The following is an 18,695-nucleotide window of genomic DNA, read 5'->3' as shown; positions in this document are numbered from 1 at the left end:
GGCAGTGCACATTCCGGGCCAGCTGAATGTGACTGCAGACTCTCTCAGCCGACCAGCAGTGGTCAGCTACGATTGGGAGCTGAACACAAAGATCCTCTCTGACCTTTTTCACCATTGGGGCACTCCAGAAGTGGACCCATTTGCAACGTCATCAAACAGGAAACTTCCTCTTATGCTTCCAGGAATGGGCTTGGAGCTTCTTCCCTGTGGGATGCTCTCGAGATTCTGTGGCACAACTAGAGGGCCTACGCCTTCCTGCCTCTTCCTCCGATTCACTGGGCACTATGCAAGCTCAGGAACACGACAAATTGCACTCTTAAGTTCATAGCCCCGTGGTGGCCAGCCAGAGTCTAGTTCTTGGAGCTTCAGCATCTGTCAGTCTGCTCACTGATCAGGCTTCTGCTGAATCCCGACCCGCTTCACCAGAGCTATCAGCAGATGTGGCACCCCTCCCCACAATCATTCAGCTTGGCGGCCTGGTGTCTGAGTACAAATCTTTAGAATGTTTCAACTTGTCTGCAGATAATATGCGTATTATGCAGGTGGCTAGAAACCTTCAACAAGGTCTCAGTATAGGAGCAAACGGCTCGGTTTCTGTCACTGGTGTTTAGCTAAGCAGCTGAACCGCAGAGATGCTACCATCGACACGGTCCTGTAATCCGTTTCTCATCTGGTATCTTCAGGCATACATGTCTTGTTGGACTTATTTGTCGGCTATCGCTGCTTACCTGTCCACGGACTCTTGTTCTTTTTCATTGACAAACCCCGTCATTAAAAGACATTTTGCAGGTCTACTACATCTTTATCCACCGGTGCGCAACCCGCATCCTAAGTGGGAACTGAATGTGGTCCTCACTGCCTTATGCCATAAACCTTTTGAGCCCATGTCTACGGGGGACTTGAAATTCCTTTTGTGGAAAATGGCCTAATTGTGGTGACTTCAGCAAGGCATGTAAATGAGCTTCAGGCCTCGTCTGTAGAACATCCATTCCTCACCTTTCACAAGGATAAGGTTGTCCTCCGGACCAATCCCACTTTCCTTCCAAAGGTGGTATCCGATTTTCATCTGAATCAGTCTATTTCTTTGCCTGTTTTCTTTCCAGACCCGGCCTCAGATGACGAGAGGGTATTGTTAAGCTCAACTGGTCTCTGCGGAGGCATTGGGGCATGGTTGCAGCCCTCCCTGAACTTGAATCACCCCCTTCAGGCCTCTTCCTCAGTAGAAAAGCTGTGAGCGGTGGTACGTGGTGATAATGCTCCTGCGTGGAGAGAACAGTGTGTGAGTGCGCCAATCTGTGATTGTTGTACCTCTCGAACCATTCACCCCAAAGTACGGTTTCTGTGAGCATCGACGGCCCATAAAGCTCACCTGTGAATTATGGAAGATAAGCTCTCCGTCCTGCTACTTCTGGTAGGGGCGCGTCGAATGGGATCTAGTTCCTTCACTGATCCCTGATAAGGAATAGTCCAGTCTGTAAGAGGATTCAATTCAGCACTACAGCCAAGTCAACGCCTAGTCTAGAATACTGAATGAAAACCCTTATTGATATGTCTTTATGTCCAGTTCATGCGTTCTGGATGACTACCCCTATATAACACCCCTCTCTTGGAATCCTCCTGCCCCCACTGAGCCAAGAAGTAGTTCTGTTTTGCAAGTTAAAAGGTTTATTTGATAATTTAAACAATAGATATATAGATCACACTTTATAATAAATTAATAATTAAATATCACACTTAATCTGATATGATAAAGATTAACAACGGAGAATCTGGCACTAGCACACTTCTTTATAATCACTAAGGAGTTGACATGAAATGGATAAGATAGCAACAATACTTTTATGGTTTCAAATGGATGCAATGTGGAATGAAATGCTGTAAAGAAAATAACTTGATAGGATTTCAGCAAAAACAATGTAATCACTTTCTTGGACAATTCACCCCCCCCCCCTTTTATGCAATGCAAGGAAATGGAAGGAAGGCACACAGTTCTCAGAAATGCAATCAAATGTGATTCAGTTCACCCCAGCAGCTTAGACTACAGAAGTTTAAAACACAGGCAAAATGCTTTTATATGTGCTGGCAATTAAGTGAAAAATATGCTAAATTGCTTTTAATTCCCTCTAGAGGTTCAGGGTGAGTGGTATGTGCTTTGAATAAGTTCAGGATCACTTTAGCAATGCTCTATTATGGTTGTCAGGTTGCAAACGAATTGTCGCAACGGAAGGCAAGCAGCAGCAGATTTTTACACGTGAAGAAATTTGCAAATCGCGGTAAAATGTCAAATCGCGGCTAAATTTGCGAATGCGCCGAGCGCGATCACAGAGGAACTACAAGGACTATCACTATGGTTTTGGGGTCATAGGAAAGCCTAGGATCTCAGCTTCCAGATGAAAGTTACTGCAAGTCTCTAGCACAAACGGTCACGGAGATATGAGCGATTAAATAAAGGTCGTTTTTCAGATTTGAAATTTTAAAGTTCAAAAAGACAAGTGCAGCTTGCAACTAGAAAATGACAAGTGACAGCTTTACAAATGACAGGTGACAGTTAGGAGACAGTTCTACTTAGATTAAATAGATTGAATTATATTATTTTAACTAAGAGGTTGGTTCTGCACAGTTCTGCTATGTACTCACAATATATTTAGAAATATGCCTTGCCACGGATCTGGTCAGGTTTTGGACTGCACTCCGGTTCAGCTCTCTCTGGTTTTGGATACTGCTCTGCTTTCTCTGGGTCTTTCTGCACAGCTTTCTCTGGAGATTGATGGAGGTAAAGTATGGATTTTCCCGGCAGAGCTTCCAGCTGCAAATGGATTTGAAGGTCCCTATCTGTCCTGTCTCTCTGCTTTTATGTGTTTTTAAAATGGGTGTGTGTGAGCAGCATCACTAGCCAGCCCCTCTCCACTTATCATTGGCCAAGCTTTCATTTCTCCCCTGATTGGGGGAGCTAAGTTGTGTCAGAGTGATGTCATTTTACAGCCTGCAGAAAGTCCACTCCTCCTGTCAACTTACACACAAATCTAGATTTGAACCAAATACATATTTGCAGAGGTACATATTGTTATAAAATCATCTGCACCCCTCACATATCACAGGAGGTATACCCTGTCCAAATCTGCTCTTCCTGGGGGCTTGCATTCAGAAATGGCAATATTTTGCACTTTTTAACTGGTTTGCGATACCGGACATTACCCCAAATTTACACACATGTGCGCAAGGCGTATGGACATTAGTTGATGAAGTGTCAGATTTTTCACATGCACACATTTTGAGTAATATCCTCTTTTCCGCTAAAACCCCCCTGAACATACCACCGGTTCTAAAAACCTCTTAAAATGTGGGCAGAAAAATCACAAGAATTATGGTATCATTTATAAAATTTTCACAAGTCCGTACTATGAGTTATTCATCTTTTTAGAGTTATGTTCTGGCCCCAAAGGGGTGTGGTTTTCCTCCAGCACAAGATTGAATTTCTGGTTTTTTCAGTTCTGCCAAGCCAGCTTGCTCTCACAGGCAGTGCTCCTCCCCTTTGCTTCAGGAGGAAGCTACATTTACGACATCTGCAATAAACCATCTGCCTGGGTCAGGACAGGGCTTTGTTCAGAGCTCCTGTATTCTGTGGGGGCTCCCCTTAATTCAATTATCAGAGAGATGGCATATCCTTAGTGTGGCCAGCAAAAGGCAGATAGGCCTGGGAACACAGCTGTGACTCAAGTTTCACTCCTGATGGGGGGGTAGTTGCCAGGCAGAATTCAAATGTCACTTTTTGTTACCCAGTTTAAGTCAAGACAATGTTTACATATGCAGCTAGAATGCTGATTCTAAGTTTAAACTATGACATTTAAACAATTGCAACCTATGTGACACTCAGAAATAGGTCACTCATTTCTTTTAAACATTTAGATTTTTTTTAGTGTCTTTCAGTCCACATTTACTTAAACTGCTGAAATCCACAGCTCAGCCAGTCTTGTTATACACCTTCAAGTCACTTCAGAATATAACTTTACATTGGATCCACCTCTCAGTAAGTCTTTCTTTGGCTTGCCTTGGGTTCATTTATTCAGTTTTCTACAAAAAGTAAAATCTGGTGTTGTTTTAAAATGCCGGCTTTTGGATAGTGGTGAGTACTGGTAATGCACCCATTTTTGGGATTTAAGAAATGAATTCCCCACAGTTATGGGTTTGCTTTTGGCAATCAGCATTGCCACTCCCAATGGTTTCAGACTACTGTCTGGGTAGTCCAATGGTGGTTTTAGGCAGTGTCCTTCTGTGCCCATAACATCGGCAAAAATGGGTGGCAGCCTATTCTTCATGCACTTCCCTGGGCATTTTCTGGGAAGCTCTGGCCATCATGATGTTTTCATGTCAGTACTGCACAGTTTTGAGGTAGGGCTCGGATGCATGGGTAAATACATCCCACAAGTCCAGCTGCCACTATGCTTCTCCTTATGATTGGTAAGTCTTTCTTGAGCTCTTGTGATGCTGTTCGTTCTGTTTAATGTTGCTCCTATTTATGCCCACAATAAGGTCTCTCTTCTGTTTTCTTCCCTTGGATGGAAATGCAGCTGTGAGACGCGGCCGGATGGAAGATGGATGCTACCGCAATGTTCGACAGCAGGTAAGTGATGGTTTAAGGAAAAGCATGAAGTATGGCGAAGGGCAACCTTAAACTGACAGTTTTTTCGATGTCTAACCTTTTCTTCCGTTTTTCCTTGCAGGCGCTGCTGTCGACGATAGAGCGTGTCGTGCTGCAGTGCCAAGATGAAGATTTCGGCGTTCCGGGAAAGTGTAAAGATGAATACTTGGTTAGCCGAAGAGAAATAAAGGTAAGAACAGCTTCCCCCAGTTGGCAAGTATGCTGGCAGGAAGCAGGATGTCCAGGAAGCAGGATCTTCAAAGGTAAGTCTGACCTCAGGCGACAGTGAGCGTTACGCTGCTTGCAAGTGCAGAATAGCGCGAAGCGTCTGTCTTGAGGATTGGGGCAGTTTATATAACTGAGATCGTGGGCACGCCCATTAGGACCGGCTTACCAGCCACACCCTGCCACTCCTAGAGAGTGAGCACATTCAAAGGCAATCCATTAGCAGCCACACCCAAGAATACACTTTGGGCTGCTTAATGGATGGAATGTTCAAGGTGAATGCATCTGAAGTGCTATGTCCATAATAAAAGCTTTTTCGTGTTAAATGGATGTTCTTGTTTACTTTTGCTCATGAGCCTGGCGCTAAAGGTGCCAGGACAGTGTCCACCCAGGTCTCCTGGGCATGGGACCCCTGCATGCCTGTGCCCCCGACTTCATGACCATGACAGGTATTGCATAATCTGGACGTCAGACGAGATCTAAAGTTTTATTTGGACAGAACACCTAAACTGAGTAGCTCTTTCCAGCTTTTTGTGACCTTGGGAGACCCGAAAGGAAAGCCGGCCTCAAAAGCAACTATCTCCCGATGGATTGCTTCCTGTATTTCGGAGGCGTATACCGTTCAGGGCCTTCAGCCTCCGAAGGGAATTCATGCCCATCTTGGGCGGGGCAAGGTGGCTGCCGTTGCCTTCCAGAAGTATGTTCCCTGGGATACCATTGCCAGAGCAGCTACGTGGGTTTCCCTATCAGCTTTCTGTACACGCATTACTGCTTAGACCTGAGCTCCCAAGCCGATGCTCAGTTCGGGCAAGCAGTTCTTAAAACCCTCTTTCAGTAAAGGAGTTCCATCCACCTGTTTTCCTGTGAGGAGTGCTTGCTGATCTCCCAAAAGTATGGAGGAAAGGGGACGGGACGTAGGAGTATGACAAAGTTACTCACCGTAGTGACTACCTTACTCCTAGTCCATAGTCCCGCTTTCCTCCATATGCCTGCCCGCCGTCCCCTCTAATAAGTATCCTCTATTATTGCTTAAATGGTCTCAGACCTGGCGATAGAAAAGGACGGAAGGGCGATGTACGGGGGGGAGCTAAGTAGGGCGAGGTTACGGCCGCGTGCGGTACCCCACGTAAAAAGAGAAGGACACATTTTTCAATTTGATGCTTTTTTTACAAAAGTGCTCCGTTCCCGTTCCACAGGATGGAATGTCCCAAAAGTATGTCGGGAAAGGGGACTATAGACCAGGAGTAAGGTAGTCACTATGGTGAGTAACTTTGTTATTCTTTCAAATCACCCAATAAAATACACTATATATTGGACACCAAGCGACAAAATGCATAGATGAAAAGATTAAGTTGCAAGTTACTAGTCATGCATAAAATCGCTAGCGCAGTCACTTTTCCACATCCACATAGCATTTCTTACTCGACAAGGGTCAATTATCACTCACCAATGGCTCTTGGCAAGTGCACATTTTAAGGGCCGTTTAGTATATCGGATATCACCCCCTTTTAACTAGACTCCTGAGCATGAGGTTTCACAGATGCATCTGGATAATTGGCGGCATTGGTGGATTTGGAGGAGGCCTACCTGCATGTTCTGATTCTGTTTAGGGTTTGCAGTAGAGTCCATGATATTACAGTAGAGTTCTTGCATTCAGACTTTCTTCAGCACCCTGGGTGTTAACAAATAGCATGGCCCCATTGGTTGGTCAACTCCTGAAGGAGGATCTGTGCACGGACCCCAACCTGTGCTTCCCGAGGAAGAGGTAATCTCACATGGATAGGGTGTGTGTCGTCCTCCAAAATGACGTTTATAAAAATAAATTCAGGACATCTCAGCCGATTCCTTTTCAAAGCATACAATTTAGAAGGATCAAATTTCGAATTAACCTGGGCAATGCCTTTAGCCCAAAAAAAGAATAAAAACAGATTTTAACAGTCTGCGCCACGTCCACCAATCACACTTGGTTTACAAGTACAGCAGCTGCTCTGTGGGCTTATCTCCACATGTGTTCACTAATGCAGTGCAACAGTCATCACTGGTCACCATCTTGAGGAAATTCTAATGATACTCGACTTGATGATAGATTTGGCTTGTTGGACAAACGACAATAATCTAATGGCAGGCGTTGACTTGACCCCCTCAGTACCAGCAGCGATCACAACAAAGTGTATGAAGCAACATTGAAGTCCCTGGTGTTTTTTGACAAGACAATATGATATTCTAAAATGGTTATGTCTAGGAGTATTTAAAACATTCAGTCATCAAAATGTAAAATGTATATCTGTGAGCTGAATGTGACTAAATTACTTCTGCCACACAGGAATACAAGGATGGGCAGTAGCTTTAATTTTTAAAATTCAAAAATTCAAAAAAGCACAAGAGTGATCCCAAGTATAAAGGTAAAATAGGCACAAGTAAGAGTTATACCTCCTTCACCTTTTGTGGTAACGTAGGCAGTAGAAACCCAAACAGCAATAGTACAACAGTTCAAAACAAAGCAATGTCCAATCGAGATTCTATAAACTATATATATTATAGTGCAGCGGTCGCCACACTACTTGAGTATCAAGTTCAATTATTAAGAAAGCAAAAGAAAATGTTGCCAACTCCCATTCATTTACCCAAAGAGAAAAAGTCTAAATTTCTGCGAAACAACTTCAGCACGAAGCGTTGGCTCCATTTCAGGAAGGTGCATGGGGTTATTCATCCATTAGTTCAAATATTTGACAGAGAAGATGGTGCCCCTTTCTCACTAAATTATAGCTATAACTCCCATGGTGCTTTGCAGCAGAGAGGATTTTTCAGGGAAAAAAAAGCTGCCTTTTTTGTGTTCGATGCAAGAGATAACCAGGGTTATTTTTTATTTGAGCAGAGTTAGCTGAAAATGAAAAAATTAAAAGTGGAAAAAATGCCATTGGGGAGTTTGGCGTGGGGGGGGGGAAGGATGCAATGGCTTCAAGTTAGCGGTGGGAAGGGTGGAAAAGGATACTTTGCGAAATTGGGGGGTTGGTGATCAAGTTCAGAGCACAAACCTTTTTCTCATAGCCAGGGTTATTTTCGCATAACCAGGGTCATTGTAGAAAAGGGGATCATGAATGAAAGTGCCTCAGATGAATAACCATGGTTATTTTACAAATCTTAGTTATTTTATAAATAACCATGGTTATTTGTAGTACATTACTATCATAGGGTTATACTAAGCACGGTTATGGGGAAACTTATTATTTTTTTTAAACAAGTTAAAAAAAGGTGAAGTGGAATGTTACAGCTACAGTGAGGTGGGGGTAATTGGTGTGGCCAAGTCTATGGCTACTGGGTACTTTAAGGAACTGAATGGTGCATGGTGGAAAGTGGACACGGCCGAAGGCCCTAGCTAAAGGACCCCAACAAAACCTATTGCTGCAACATATCAAGGGACTACAACGATAGCTAGAGGGCCTGCTTAGGAAACCTATTGGAGCAATATGTAGAGTGGCCACGACTGAAGGCAGTGGGCACTGCCAATAGCCAAAGGCTATGGCTTGTGGGACTCGAAGAAACCTATTGGGGCAACATGTAAAGGGGCCACGGCCAAAAGCTGGGGCCAATGGTTAGTGACCAGTAAAAAAAAAAAACTATGCTATAACAAAACCCTTGAAACTCGCTGAAAAAACGTTAAGGTGCAATTTAGTTGTGCAGATTTAACGCAACAAAACCCTTGAAATTCAGTGTATGTGGAAGTCATGACCAGCTTAACTAGGGCTGATCCTGTTGCAAAGCCATGAGCACATACTTATAAGAGAAGGAATTCACAATAAGATGCAAAATGGCACTTTGGGGACATCAACAGGTGCACGCAGAGTTAAGCTGGTCATGACTTCCCACATCCACTGATTAACACACCAATGTAAAATAAAAACACGATCTAAAACCCATCAATTTAAAGGAAGACAGAGAAATGCAGAATGTAAAGAATGCAACCACTCTGGGTACCTGTTCGAAGGGTGGGGGGGTAGAGGGCCAAATAAAATACAACAATGTTCAAAAGGATATGCTTCTTGATGAAAACGGGGAGAATCCAGTCTCTGGGGTGCCAGTACATTTACCAGGAGACTGAGGCTGTCTAACAGTACCATTTCAGTTCTTGGTGGTTTGACAACATTAAACAAAGCTTCTTCTCATTGTCCGGGCAGTCTGAATCAGGCTCAGATGCGCCGAATCACAGTAATCCAGATGGGGAGCTGGTGGAGAGTCAGGTTCAAAGAGAGCATTGTTGCAATTCGATACATAGTTCAAATGAAGAGGTTCATGCGGCCACCAGGGTTGGTTCAATGTTTTAGTTAAAGACAAAGATGCCGGTGACTTGAGGAACTTAGTCAAGACCCAGCAGTTTGAAGTCTTCTATCATCAGCAAGCATCTGGTTTGAGCCAAAGCAACAACATTTTCAGCTAGGGCAGTGCAGTGGCAGATATGGTTCGGAAATGCAACTACAGCGGTTCAAAGATCAAGAGATTGCCAAAAGCAGTACTGGTGGGTTGTATAACAGGGTTTGAAGATAGCTCAAAGAAGTTTGCTTGAGAACGACAGAGGGGTTCATATTTATATAATAGGTAAAAACACCTTCGCTAACTCCTGTTTCTGTTGTTTGCTCTCTGGCTTAGGAGCTAGACTCCTGGTTACCCTCCACATGTTCACACTATCGTTCTACACAAGTGTGCCTTACTAACGCTTGCGTTGCGTGTTTGGGAGCAATGCCTAACATTGTCCGGGGGCATCCCAGTTCGCTTATCCTAACATAGGGGCATAGGGACACCTGCAGGAATCTTTCATCTCCAGTAAGGTCCTGGGTACCGGTATGGATGGCAGAGAGGCAGGTTTTGCTCCAGCAGCAGGTCTACCCCACTGTGGTTAAGGAGCATAGCTTGCCTCGGCCTTGGAACACTCAATCTTCACCTCCCTGGCAGAGCACTCTGAAAAGATCAACTCTCCCAAAAGAGGTCCAAATTAATTCTTCTTGAAGGTCCAAAATTAATCCTTATATGAATCAAAGAAGGGGTGGATGACCCCCTGGTTTATGGACAAATGTCCACAGATGATTGTTATGATGCTGGAAATGCATCGGCGGGACATGGCCTCCGTATCCTTGTCCTTTACTGCTTTTTATCGTGTCTATTATCATGTTTTCCATGCGGGAGTTCATGTGGGATTCCTGGCGGTGCAGCTCTCTCCTTTGGTTTTGGTGAACAGACTCATGTGATACCCTTATGGCACACATGGGTGGGGGTACAACCCTGTGACCCTAGTGTGTGTTTTTGGGCACCTGTGTGTGACCCACAGAGCAGGGTAAGGGTTTGTGGCAGCTCCGTGCTGAATTGACTGGTGCCCTGAGCGTCCTCCATTTTGGGATGCCCAGGCCCCGTCATTGAAAACGGTAGATTCCCGATGGAGACAAAATGGCCCCCATGGCCTCTTGCCTTCCATCGCCTGTTACCTTGATCTTCCCGAAGTCCCGGGAAGCCCCGACTCTGTCCCTTCCCCCGAATGGCTGTTGGGTGGAAGTTCCTTATATGGCAGTGTGGGGGAAGTGCTGACCAGACTAGCTGGAGCCTTCTCAACAACCGTATGTTGTGGGTACGCCTGTGGGTGGGACCTGGGTGAATGGAGTGGGTGAAGAATACGTATTCTATGTTGTGGGTGTCTAGTATCTGGTATTTGACACAATGACTGAGACAGCCCTGCCCGAAACCGGTATGAATGCAGAGTGGAGTGTTGAATAGCTGGGTACTTGTCCCAATACACAACTTGTTGTGAGAAGTGAATGGCCTGAATGCACTTTGTGCCTGATTGGCTGCCCACCTGCATGATTGCCCTTTGTCGTGATTGAATGTTTGAGTATGACCCAGCGGATTGAATGGGAAATCAACAGTATATCTGGGGTCCTCTCACTGCTAGGAATCGTGTTCAGAAGCTAAAGTCCACTACGACGAGTAACTGGAGTAACTGAAGCTTGACCTTGAAGCCCTGCTGAACGATAAGAATTGCTGTTGCTCTCCTTCACAATCTGAAAGCTGCAGTGTCTCCAAGGACTGACCCAGAGAGGACCTGGTAAGGCGCCCTCTTCCCGAGCTACGAGGGACCATCGTGCACAGCTGATCTTTGCCAAAGCTCCCTGGTAGACAGACTTTCGACAGGCTGCCAACCCGAGATGCGGACTGCCGCGGAATCCCAAGGAGAAGCACCCGGACTGTTGTCCGCCACTGTCGACGACTGCCGTCGCCGACTGGAGCCGCCGTGCTCCCGTTTGCCTAAGAACTTTCGAATCCAAGGACGCTCTTGTCCGCACCATCGCCGCTGTATCCTGCTGGAGAAGGCCCGACTGTCGACGCGCCCAGGAGCATCCGCCGGTGGGTTTCCCGCCACCTAAGGACCACAGAGATGCCGACTCCTCGACGCCCTTGCTGGGCCACAGTTCTTCCAACTCTTTGCGGTCCAGAACTATCGACACCGAGGTGCCCCGCACGTCTCTTCCTTGCAGGATGTTTACGCTTCCCCGTCAACGAGCACCGCTACGAACGAAGCTGCCACTTCACCGTCGTAGCTCACCCTGTTCTCCGTCGGACGTTCGGTAACCAGCAACTCCTGCCTTAAAGGGAGGACACTTAAGAAGGGCTGTCGATTCCCCGACGAGGAGCGCTACTACGCTAGGTACTTTGGGGTTGCAGAATTATTGGGAAGTCTCTTGTGAACGATACATGGACTGGGCTTGTGATATATCTTTATTCTACAGGTTGCCCAGGTTGGGGGATCTCCACACAGAATTGTGTCTCGTAGCAGGGCCAGTATTCTGCCAATTGTTCTCACCAACTGCTTTCCTCTTACCTCGATTGTTGGTTTCCGTTACGAACTGATTTATGTGCCATTTAACCGTCCAGTTGATGCACTTTAAAGAGATCTAATAGTAATTGCGGTACCACGTAGAACTGTATATTTTCCATTGTAGATAACCAATTACAAAGTGCGTTATCGTGATATTGTATACAACCTTGAATATTAATTATATAAAGACTGTGTTTTAACCCATACAGTGTGCGGACATTCCTTTGTGGGTGCTTGGGGACTACACTGTACTTAGGAACCAGCCTGCATCACCTCCTGAGAAGCTAGGCCTTTATTGCTCGACCACGTACCAATAATAGAGAATCTTGGCTGGGGTCCTCTGTGCCTCTCCTCTACCATATAGAGAGCAGAAGTACAGACACCCCCTCCAGTCTTTACAATTGTACAAAAGCAAGCCTGCTTTTAAGGGACCCAATCCATCCTTTTGACAAGTGGCTTTGCATTCTTGCACCATACACAAAGTGATTTGTGCTAAAGAACGTGAAGGAGAGAGAGAGAGAGAGAGAGAGAGAGAGAGAGAGAGAGAGAGAGAGAGAGAGAGAGAGTGAGAGAGTGAGAGAGAGAGAGTGAGAGAGTGAGAGAGTGAGAGAGTGAGAGTGAGAGAGTGAGAGAGTGAGAGAGTGAGAGAGTGTGAGAGTGTGAGAGTGTGAGAGTGTGAGAGTGTGAGAGAGTGAGAGAATATGTGTAATCCTTCCCCAAATGGGCTCAGCTCCCTCTGACTACACAAAATCTGCCCCCTTCTCAAGCTCATAGTCTTGAAGGGCAGTAGGAATGCAACACTGTGGTGTGAGGCTAGCCCTTTTGTTTAGGAAGTGTCCTTTGATTCCCGTTTCACAGGACAGCTCCTACTAAGAGACTGTCCTGTTGGAGGGAGGTTTTACCCGTCCTCAGAAAGGATCAATAGAGAGGCATAGGGCCTCATTACGAGTCAGCCGGTCCGGAATGAACGGTGGTGGTAAGTTCGCCACCACTGTTCTTTCCAGACCTGCAGATTCCGAGTCCTGCAGGTGGGAGGGGTCACTCCCGACAGGTCTGACCCTGGCGGGTTTAACACCACCACCCGCCTGCAGGCGGACGTGGAAACACCGGCACCATTACAGCATGGTGCCGGTGTTTCCACTTCCCCGTTCCCATGGGCCTCCATGGGAATGGGGTTTTACCAAATTCCGCCTCCGAAATTGTAATGCCTCGGTGATTCCGGGAATCACGGAGGCAGAATGGTAATACGAGTCTAGCGGTAACCTGCCAGTTTTTCTGGCTCGGTTCCCGCCGGACTCGTAATGAGGCCCATAGACCGTCTCTTGACCTGCAGGCTGACAGAGACAGGCTGTCTGGCTAGAATACAAACAACCCTTCCACAGCTGACCTGGCCCTACAGTGTTGACATTTTTATGATACAAATCAGATGTGGCTTCTAATAACGTGAATTACCAGCCACCATACCCCAACTCAATTATGGCTTATGTTTAAAGATTAAACTGCTCCAGGATAGTAATTACTCAAAATTGTGTGATTTTGTAACAGAGGTGTAAACTGCAACCTCTGTGCTGAAGTGATTTTACTGTCGCCACAGCTATCAAGAGGACAACTGTGACCTCTATGCCTGCTCTGTGTCACTGTAGAGAAGGCTCTGCATATCAGGATACCGATTCAGCAGGGCATATGAGCCACTGGCCTTTTAGCATGGAGCCTAGTAAAATGGGGAGGGAGGGATATGCTTAGCAGACCGTGATTTCCAAGGAAGAATTACCCACATAATTGTATTAAATTGCACCGTTGCCAGATAGTCGATTCCTCACAATGATGCCATGGACTGTGCATCTTATGCTTCCACTCTCCAAACTACCTATAGGCTGGAAAAATCACAATCTGGATTGCGTCTGAGAGTTTTAACTCTGAGTTACAGAGCTTGTGAAACTATATCAGGACACACACTTGTCCAATGATTATTGTAGGGGTAATATGACTTATGTTCATCTTTAATGGAAACCAACTGGAGACATTTAATTTATCATGCAGAAAATGAATTACATACAAAGAACAGAAACACAACAAACTTCTCAGTTGATGAGACTGAACACAGTAATTTGACAAATACGATCGAGAGTCATGCTACGCCGCAATTCTTGCTTATACAAACACCCTTGAGCGGTGTATAACCTAAACAAGAGTAAAACAATCAATGATGTAGAACAAAGTAGAAATATAATAAAAATGTAAACAGAACCATTACACTTGTTTCCTAATGGTCCACTGTTCACGTCGGCACCGATATTTTAAAATGCATGGGCCATTCCTTACTAAAGGGAAAATTAAGGAACAACTTATGTCTTGGCACACGCCCCTTTCATCAAAGAATAAGCCCTTTAACTGTTTCTGGCTTAATAAGAATGGGACCTCTAGTTTCCCTGTAGGGCCTCTTTGGATCAGGTATTACAATGATAGACCTCTTCTGTGGAGCATGTTTTGCTGACCCTTCTGGTCTGAACATAGCAGTCCTGGCACCAACAAAAGGCAATCAACTGCATGTTACTCTCAGAGCTGCTTCCAAAAGAGTAGGCAGTGTGCACTCTTTACATTTCGCCCAGATAAATGGTAGCAAGACTTCACTATTTACCAGGAAAACGGGTAAGGATGACGGGTGAAGAATACAAGAAACGTTGCCTAAAAGCAATTAGGCAAATGGTAGTGCACTCATAGAAGGGGGGGGGGTAATCCCTCAGTGAATCATTAAATAAAGTAATCCTTACTCAATTGATTGCGGGCGAGTGTAAAATGTTTAATAAGGAAGTATATTAATTCAATTAAAAAAACAAAAGAAGATTAAATTCTTTAAATGAACAGAATATGCAGCCTACATGGGCTGGGGATTTAGGACTCCATAATGCATGTCGCAGGAGGATAGCTCAGGAGCAACTTGCTCGCCTTGGAAGCAAGACGACACGGAGCACCACAGGTTCGATCCCCGGGTGCCCGCTTAGAAACCGCTGGGTATTAAGCGTGTTATAAATAACCTAACATATCCTATCATTCAAAAACAGGATATATTCATCCCACATTTTTCAAAAAAGATTCTCACAAAAGAACCCATCAAAAAGTTCCATTAGAAATCAAACAAGTTATAAGGAGTTAATATAGATTGCTACCTGAGTGTAAACATAGGAAAATGTGAATAAGTAGGTTTACTCTCAGGTAGAAATCTATAGTCCATATTTTGCGCTCTAACGCAGCAATTTGATAACAAGGGACCCCACTACTCCCATTAACGTGTATGATGTTTTTATTACTACAAGGTTAGTGAAGAACTCCTATACAGATATCTAGATTTGACAACTGATTGATAAGTAAAACAGACTTCATTGAGCATTTCATTCTTTTATTTGTAGAAATGTAATTGAGTCCCCCACACCTGAAGAAGAGTCAGACTTGAAAAGCCTAGTGTCGGCGTACCTTTCAGCATAACTACACACAGATCAGAATCTATCTTGAAAGAAAACGCATGTGTGTACTCTGATTAACTCCTTATAAATAACTTTTTTGATTTCTAATGGAACTTTTTGATGGGTTCTTTTGTGAGAATCTTTTTAGAAAAAATGTGGGTTGATTATATCCTGTTTTTGAATGTCACGTGTATTATGGAGTCCTAAATCCACAGCCCGTGTAGGCTGCATATTCTATTCATTTAAAGAATGTGATCTTCTGTTTTTTGACTGAATATATATAATTATTAAACATTTTACACCACCAGTAATCAATTTGAGTAAGGATTACTTTAATGATTCACTGAGGGATTACCCCCCCCCTTCTATGAGTGCACTGCCAATTGCCTAATTGCTTTTAGGGAACATTTCTTGTATTCTTTGCTTTTTGCTTTGTCCTTTTGGCCAGGGACAATATTGGCAGTCGCACCTGAAATTAATTTGAAATTCCAAAACAATTTGAGAAACATAGGAATCTTTGTGCGCCCCTCCAACCCTTCTGTTGTAAGGATGACGGGTGCCTTTCTTAGACTCTCTGGGCTGCTTCCAATACAGCCTGTAATAGGAGAAAGTGTGCACTATTTAAACTTTGTCCCAGCAAATAGTATACATTATGCAACATGTATCCGTCGTTCTAAAATCTAGCAAAAACGGCACAATTTATGAGGGCAATGGATACTGCTGTCCAGCTGTCTTTGCTAGGGGGCGTTCAGGGGGCTATAGCCCCGGGTCTTTTGGTTGTAGCACCGGATAGAAGCTCAGGGGTTACAACCAAAAAGGCTAGCTAGCCCCCAGTCCCGACAGTCCCAAAATTAGCATAGCCCCGGATCTTTTCCAGACCTAGCAACACCCCTACCTGTAACGCTCAGTAAACTGCTGCTTCCATGGAGTTCTGGTCAAGTAGTAGAGGAAAACGTACATCATGTATGCGAGATTACGCAAGCCCAACTCCTCAACTCAGGATAGAGATGCCAACTAACCAATACCACTAACAATTTCCGCCTCTGCATACACCTCTCAAACTCCAAACCAAACACAACCACAAACCTCCAGCACAACAAACCGCACAAACTTCACTACACTGCAACAACAAAACAATAAACACACAGATTCCCACATCAATACACAACGACTACCGGCCGCAAACAACCCAGGCCCAAACGACGCACCCACCGGGCTGATGCTGCCAACAGCACGTCACTGCACTCTTGCACTTTTCCAGCCTCCTCCCACTAACTCACCTTCCCTCCCTCTTTCAGAGCCGCCAGAGGACCACTCCGGTGATAATGTTAAAGAACATTTGTAGCGTGCACTAACATCAACATGTACCAGCACAATGAGTAATGATGTCTGGCTCGCTTCTATGACTCTTTCATGGATGGTTCAGGGGGTGCCTTGGCAAATCGAAAACAATGGGGACTACTTACAGTTGGTCCTGGTAAATAGATTCCGACTACTTACCATTTCCATTGGTAGATAATGGAGATCGTGCACTATTCAGACTTTTTCCTGGTAAATTGTGGCATGCCTGCACCGTTTCCCAAGAAAAGTGGCCCAGTGGACTAGCTTCTCTCCCCCCCCCCCAAAACTAGTTTTTCTTCCAGTGTGTAGTAGTAAATAGTCAACAGTATGCACCATGTACCACTCCCTCCTAGTAAATAAAACACTTTTTTGTAAGTCCAATTCAATTCAATAGAACGGCAAGGCTGGGTAGGCACTTTAATGTGAGAAAAGACCCTCGTTACAACAGTGACAAGAACTTACCAGAACCCACCACCAGCGCCGTGGCACCGCAACTGTTGAAGCAGTGGAGCAGGGACCTGGAGCGGATGTTGATGTTAAGGAAAGCCACCGCGCAGCCCAGCTTGGCGAGCCCAAACCAGACGTGCACAAAGTCGGGCTCGTTGCTCATGAGCAGTGCCACAGTGTCCCCCTTTCCGAGTGCTGCGTGGCTCAGAAATACCCGAGCCACCCGGTTGCTCCTGCAGTCCACCTGGCGGTAAGTGTAAGTCTGCCCTTCAAAGATGAGCAGGGGCTTGTCGGGCATTCGTGCTACCTGCGCCACGAAGCGGTCCAGCACCGTCCCCACCCTGCCCGTGCGCTTGTAGAACTCCACTCGCAGCCCGTAGCGCACCACTTTGAGCAGGTAGCGCAGGTCCAGCCAGAAGTAGGGGAAGAAGAGGCGCTGCACGAGGTGCAGGGCCAGGAGCGCTGCCGCGCAGGCGGTAAGGCAGCTCAGCAACATGGGGGCAGCAGCAGCGGGAGGCAGCGGCACAGCAGGCAGGAAAGCTCGCTATGACCCGAGGCTACTGCACCAGTGTGATGCCGCAGCAAGAAGCGAGGCACTGTCCACTTGTAAAAACGCACCCCCAATTCTTCTGGGAGGAAAGTAAAAAAAAAAAGCAGCGGAGGAACTTTCTTAACGGGCACACATGTATTGAAGAACGATAGTTATGATTCGCGTTTTTTTTCAGACAACAGTTGCTTCATTGTAAATCGGGAGTTGGAACAGCGTCAGACCAACAATCAAGTGTTTCGCGCTCCCCTTTCACCGGCCGAGTCCACGTAACAGAGCAAAACAAACCGGGCGCCGCCCCTCCGAGTCTCGCGCCTTTAATGCACTTCTGCCGCCCGCAGCGCAGTACACCGGGGCTGGTGTCTTTTGCACGGCAGGGACGCGTCCAAGTTGCGAGCGTGCTGATGTAGCCTCCTCATCTGCCAGCGGATGGCACTGTGCCCTTCAGTAGCCCAAGGGGAGGCATAACCGCACCAGGAGTGATTCGAAACTGCCCACTTTCCCCCCCAATCGCCGGCTTCCACCAAACTGCCGGGCAGTGTCCCTGGCGTCCCTCCCCCAGTTAGCTCATCTGATCTGATTCACGCTGGGGGCACGCCCCCAGGTTCTGCATGGCTGTCAAAGTTACAATCACGGTTTTGTCTAGCTCTGGATTGTCCCCCGTGGAGATATTTCAGCCCCGAGAACGTCACCACTGACCCTCATTTGCACAAATGCATCTGAATGGGAACGCTTTTAAGGAAATGCGCGATTATTAGAATAACTATTAGAAATCCCTAGTTACCTAAACATATTTATTTTGAAGTGCATGCATTAAATGCACACTATATCAGTTTTGCTTGTAATTGGTTTGTTTTCTCGCAGAACTCACTCCACTAATATTTTCTCGAGCGAGCATCATCGAGAGAAATGCGTACAATGCACGGGCAATGCCCAATGAGGTATGAACATGAATGTCCTGATAAGAAATTGTGGCTATTTTTATATTCCCATAATGCTTTTTGCTTTTATGCACATAGCCAGGCTTGGGTTCAGTTGCCCAACACCATTGAGCTAACCCGGCTTTAGGCTCCCCCCAACCGAAATGTTGGGCTACGTTGGCTCAACCCGTGGCCGAACAGAAAAGGACATAGATGTTAAACGGCGCATGGGCTTCATTGTTAACAAAGGTGCTGC

General features: G+C 45.7%; 1 protein-coding gene across 1 annotated transcript in view; it reads right to left on the bottom strand.

The window, feature by feature from the left end:
• SLC27A6 (solute carrier family 27 member 6) overlaps nucleotides 1–18,061 on the bottom strand; it is a 678,599-nt gene extending 660,538 nt beyond the window's left edge. Inside the window, exon 1 of the mRNA XM_069625623.1 lies at nucleotides 16,988–18,061. Within this exon, the coding sequence (XP_069481724.1) occupies nucleotides 16,988–17,468 (481 nt within the window). The 5' untranslated portion in view covers nucleotides 17,469–18,061. The remainder of the gene's footprint in view (nucleotides 1–16,987) is intronic.
• Nucleotides 18,062–18,695: the final 634 nt, after the last annotated feature.

The sequence above is a fragment of the Ambystoma mexicanum genome, chromosome 6p (genome assembly GCF_040938575.1).
Source record: "Ambystoma mexicanum isolate Mex_15411 chromosome 6p, UKY_AmexF1_1, whole genome shotgun sequence".
NCBI lineage: Eukaryota > Metazoa > Chordata > Amphibia > Caudata > Ambystomatidae > Ambystoma > Ambystoma mexicanum.
The sequence above is the reverse complement of the archived record's forward strand: the minus strand, read 5'-3'. Positions and strand labels throughout refer to the sequence as shown.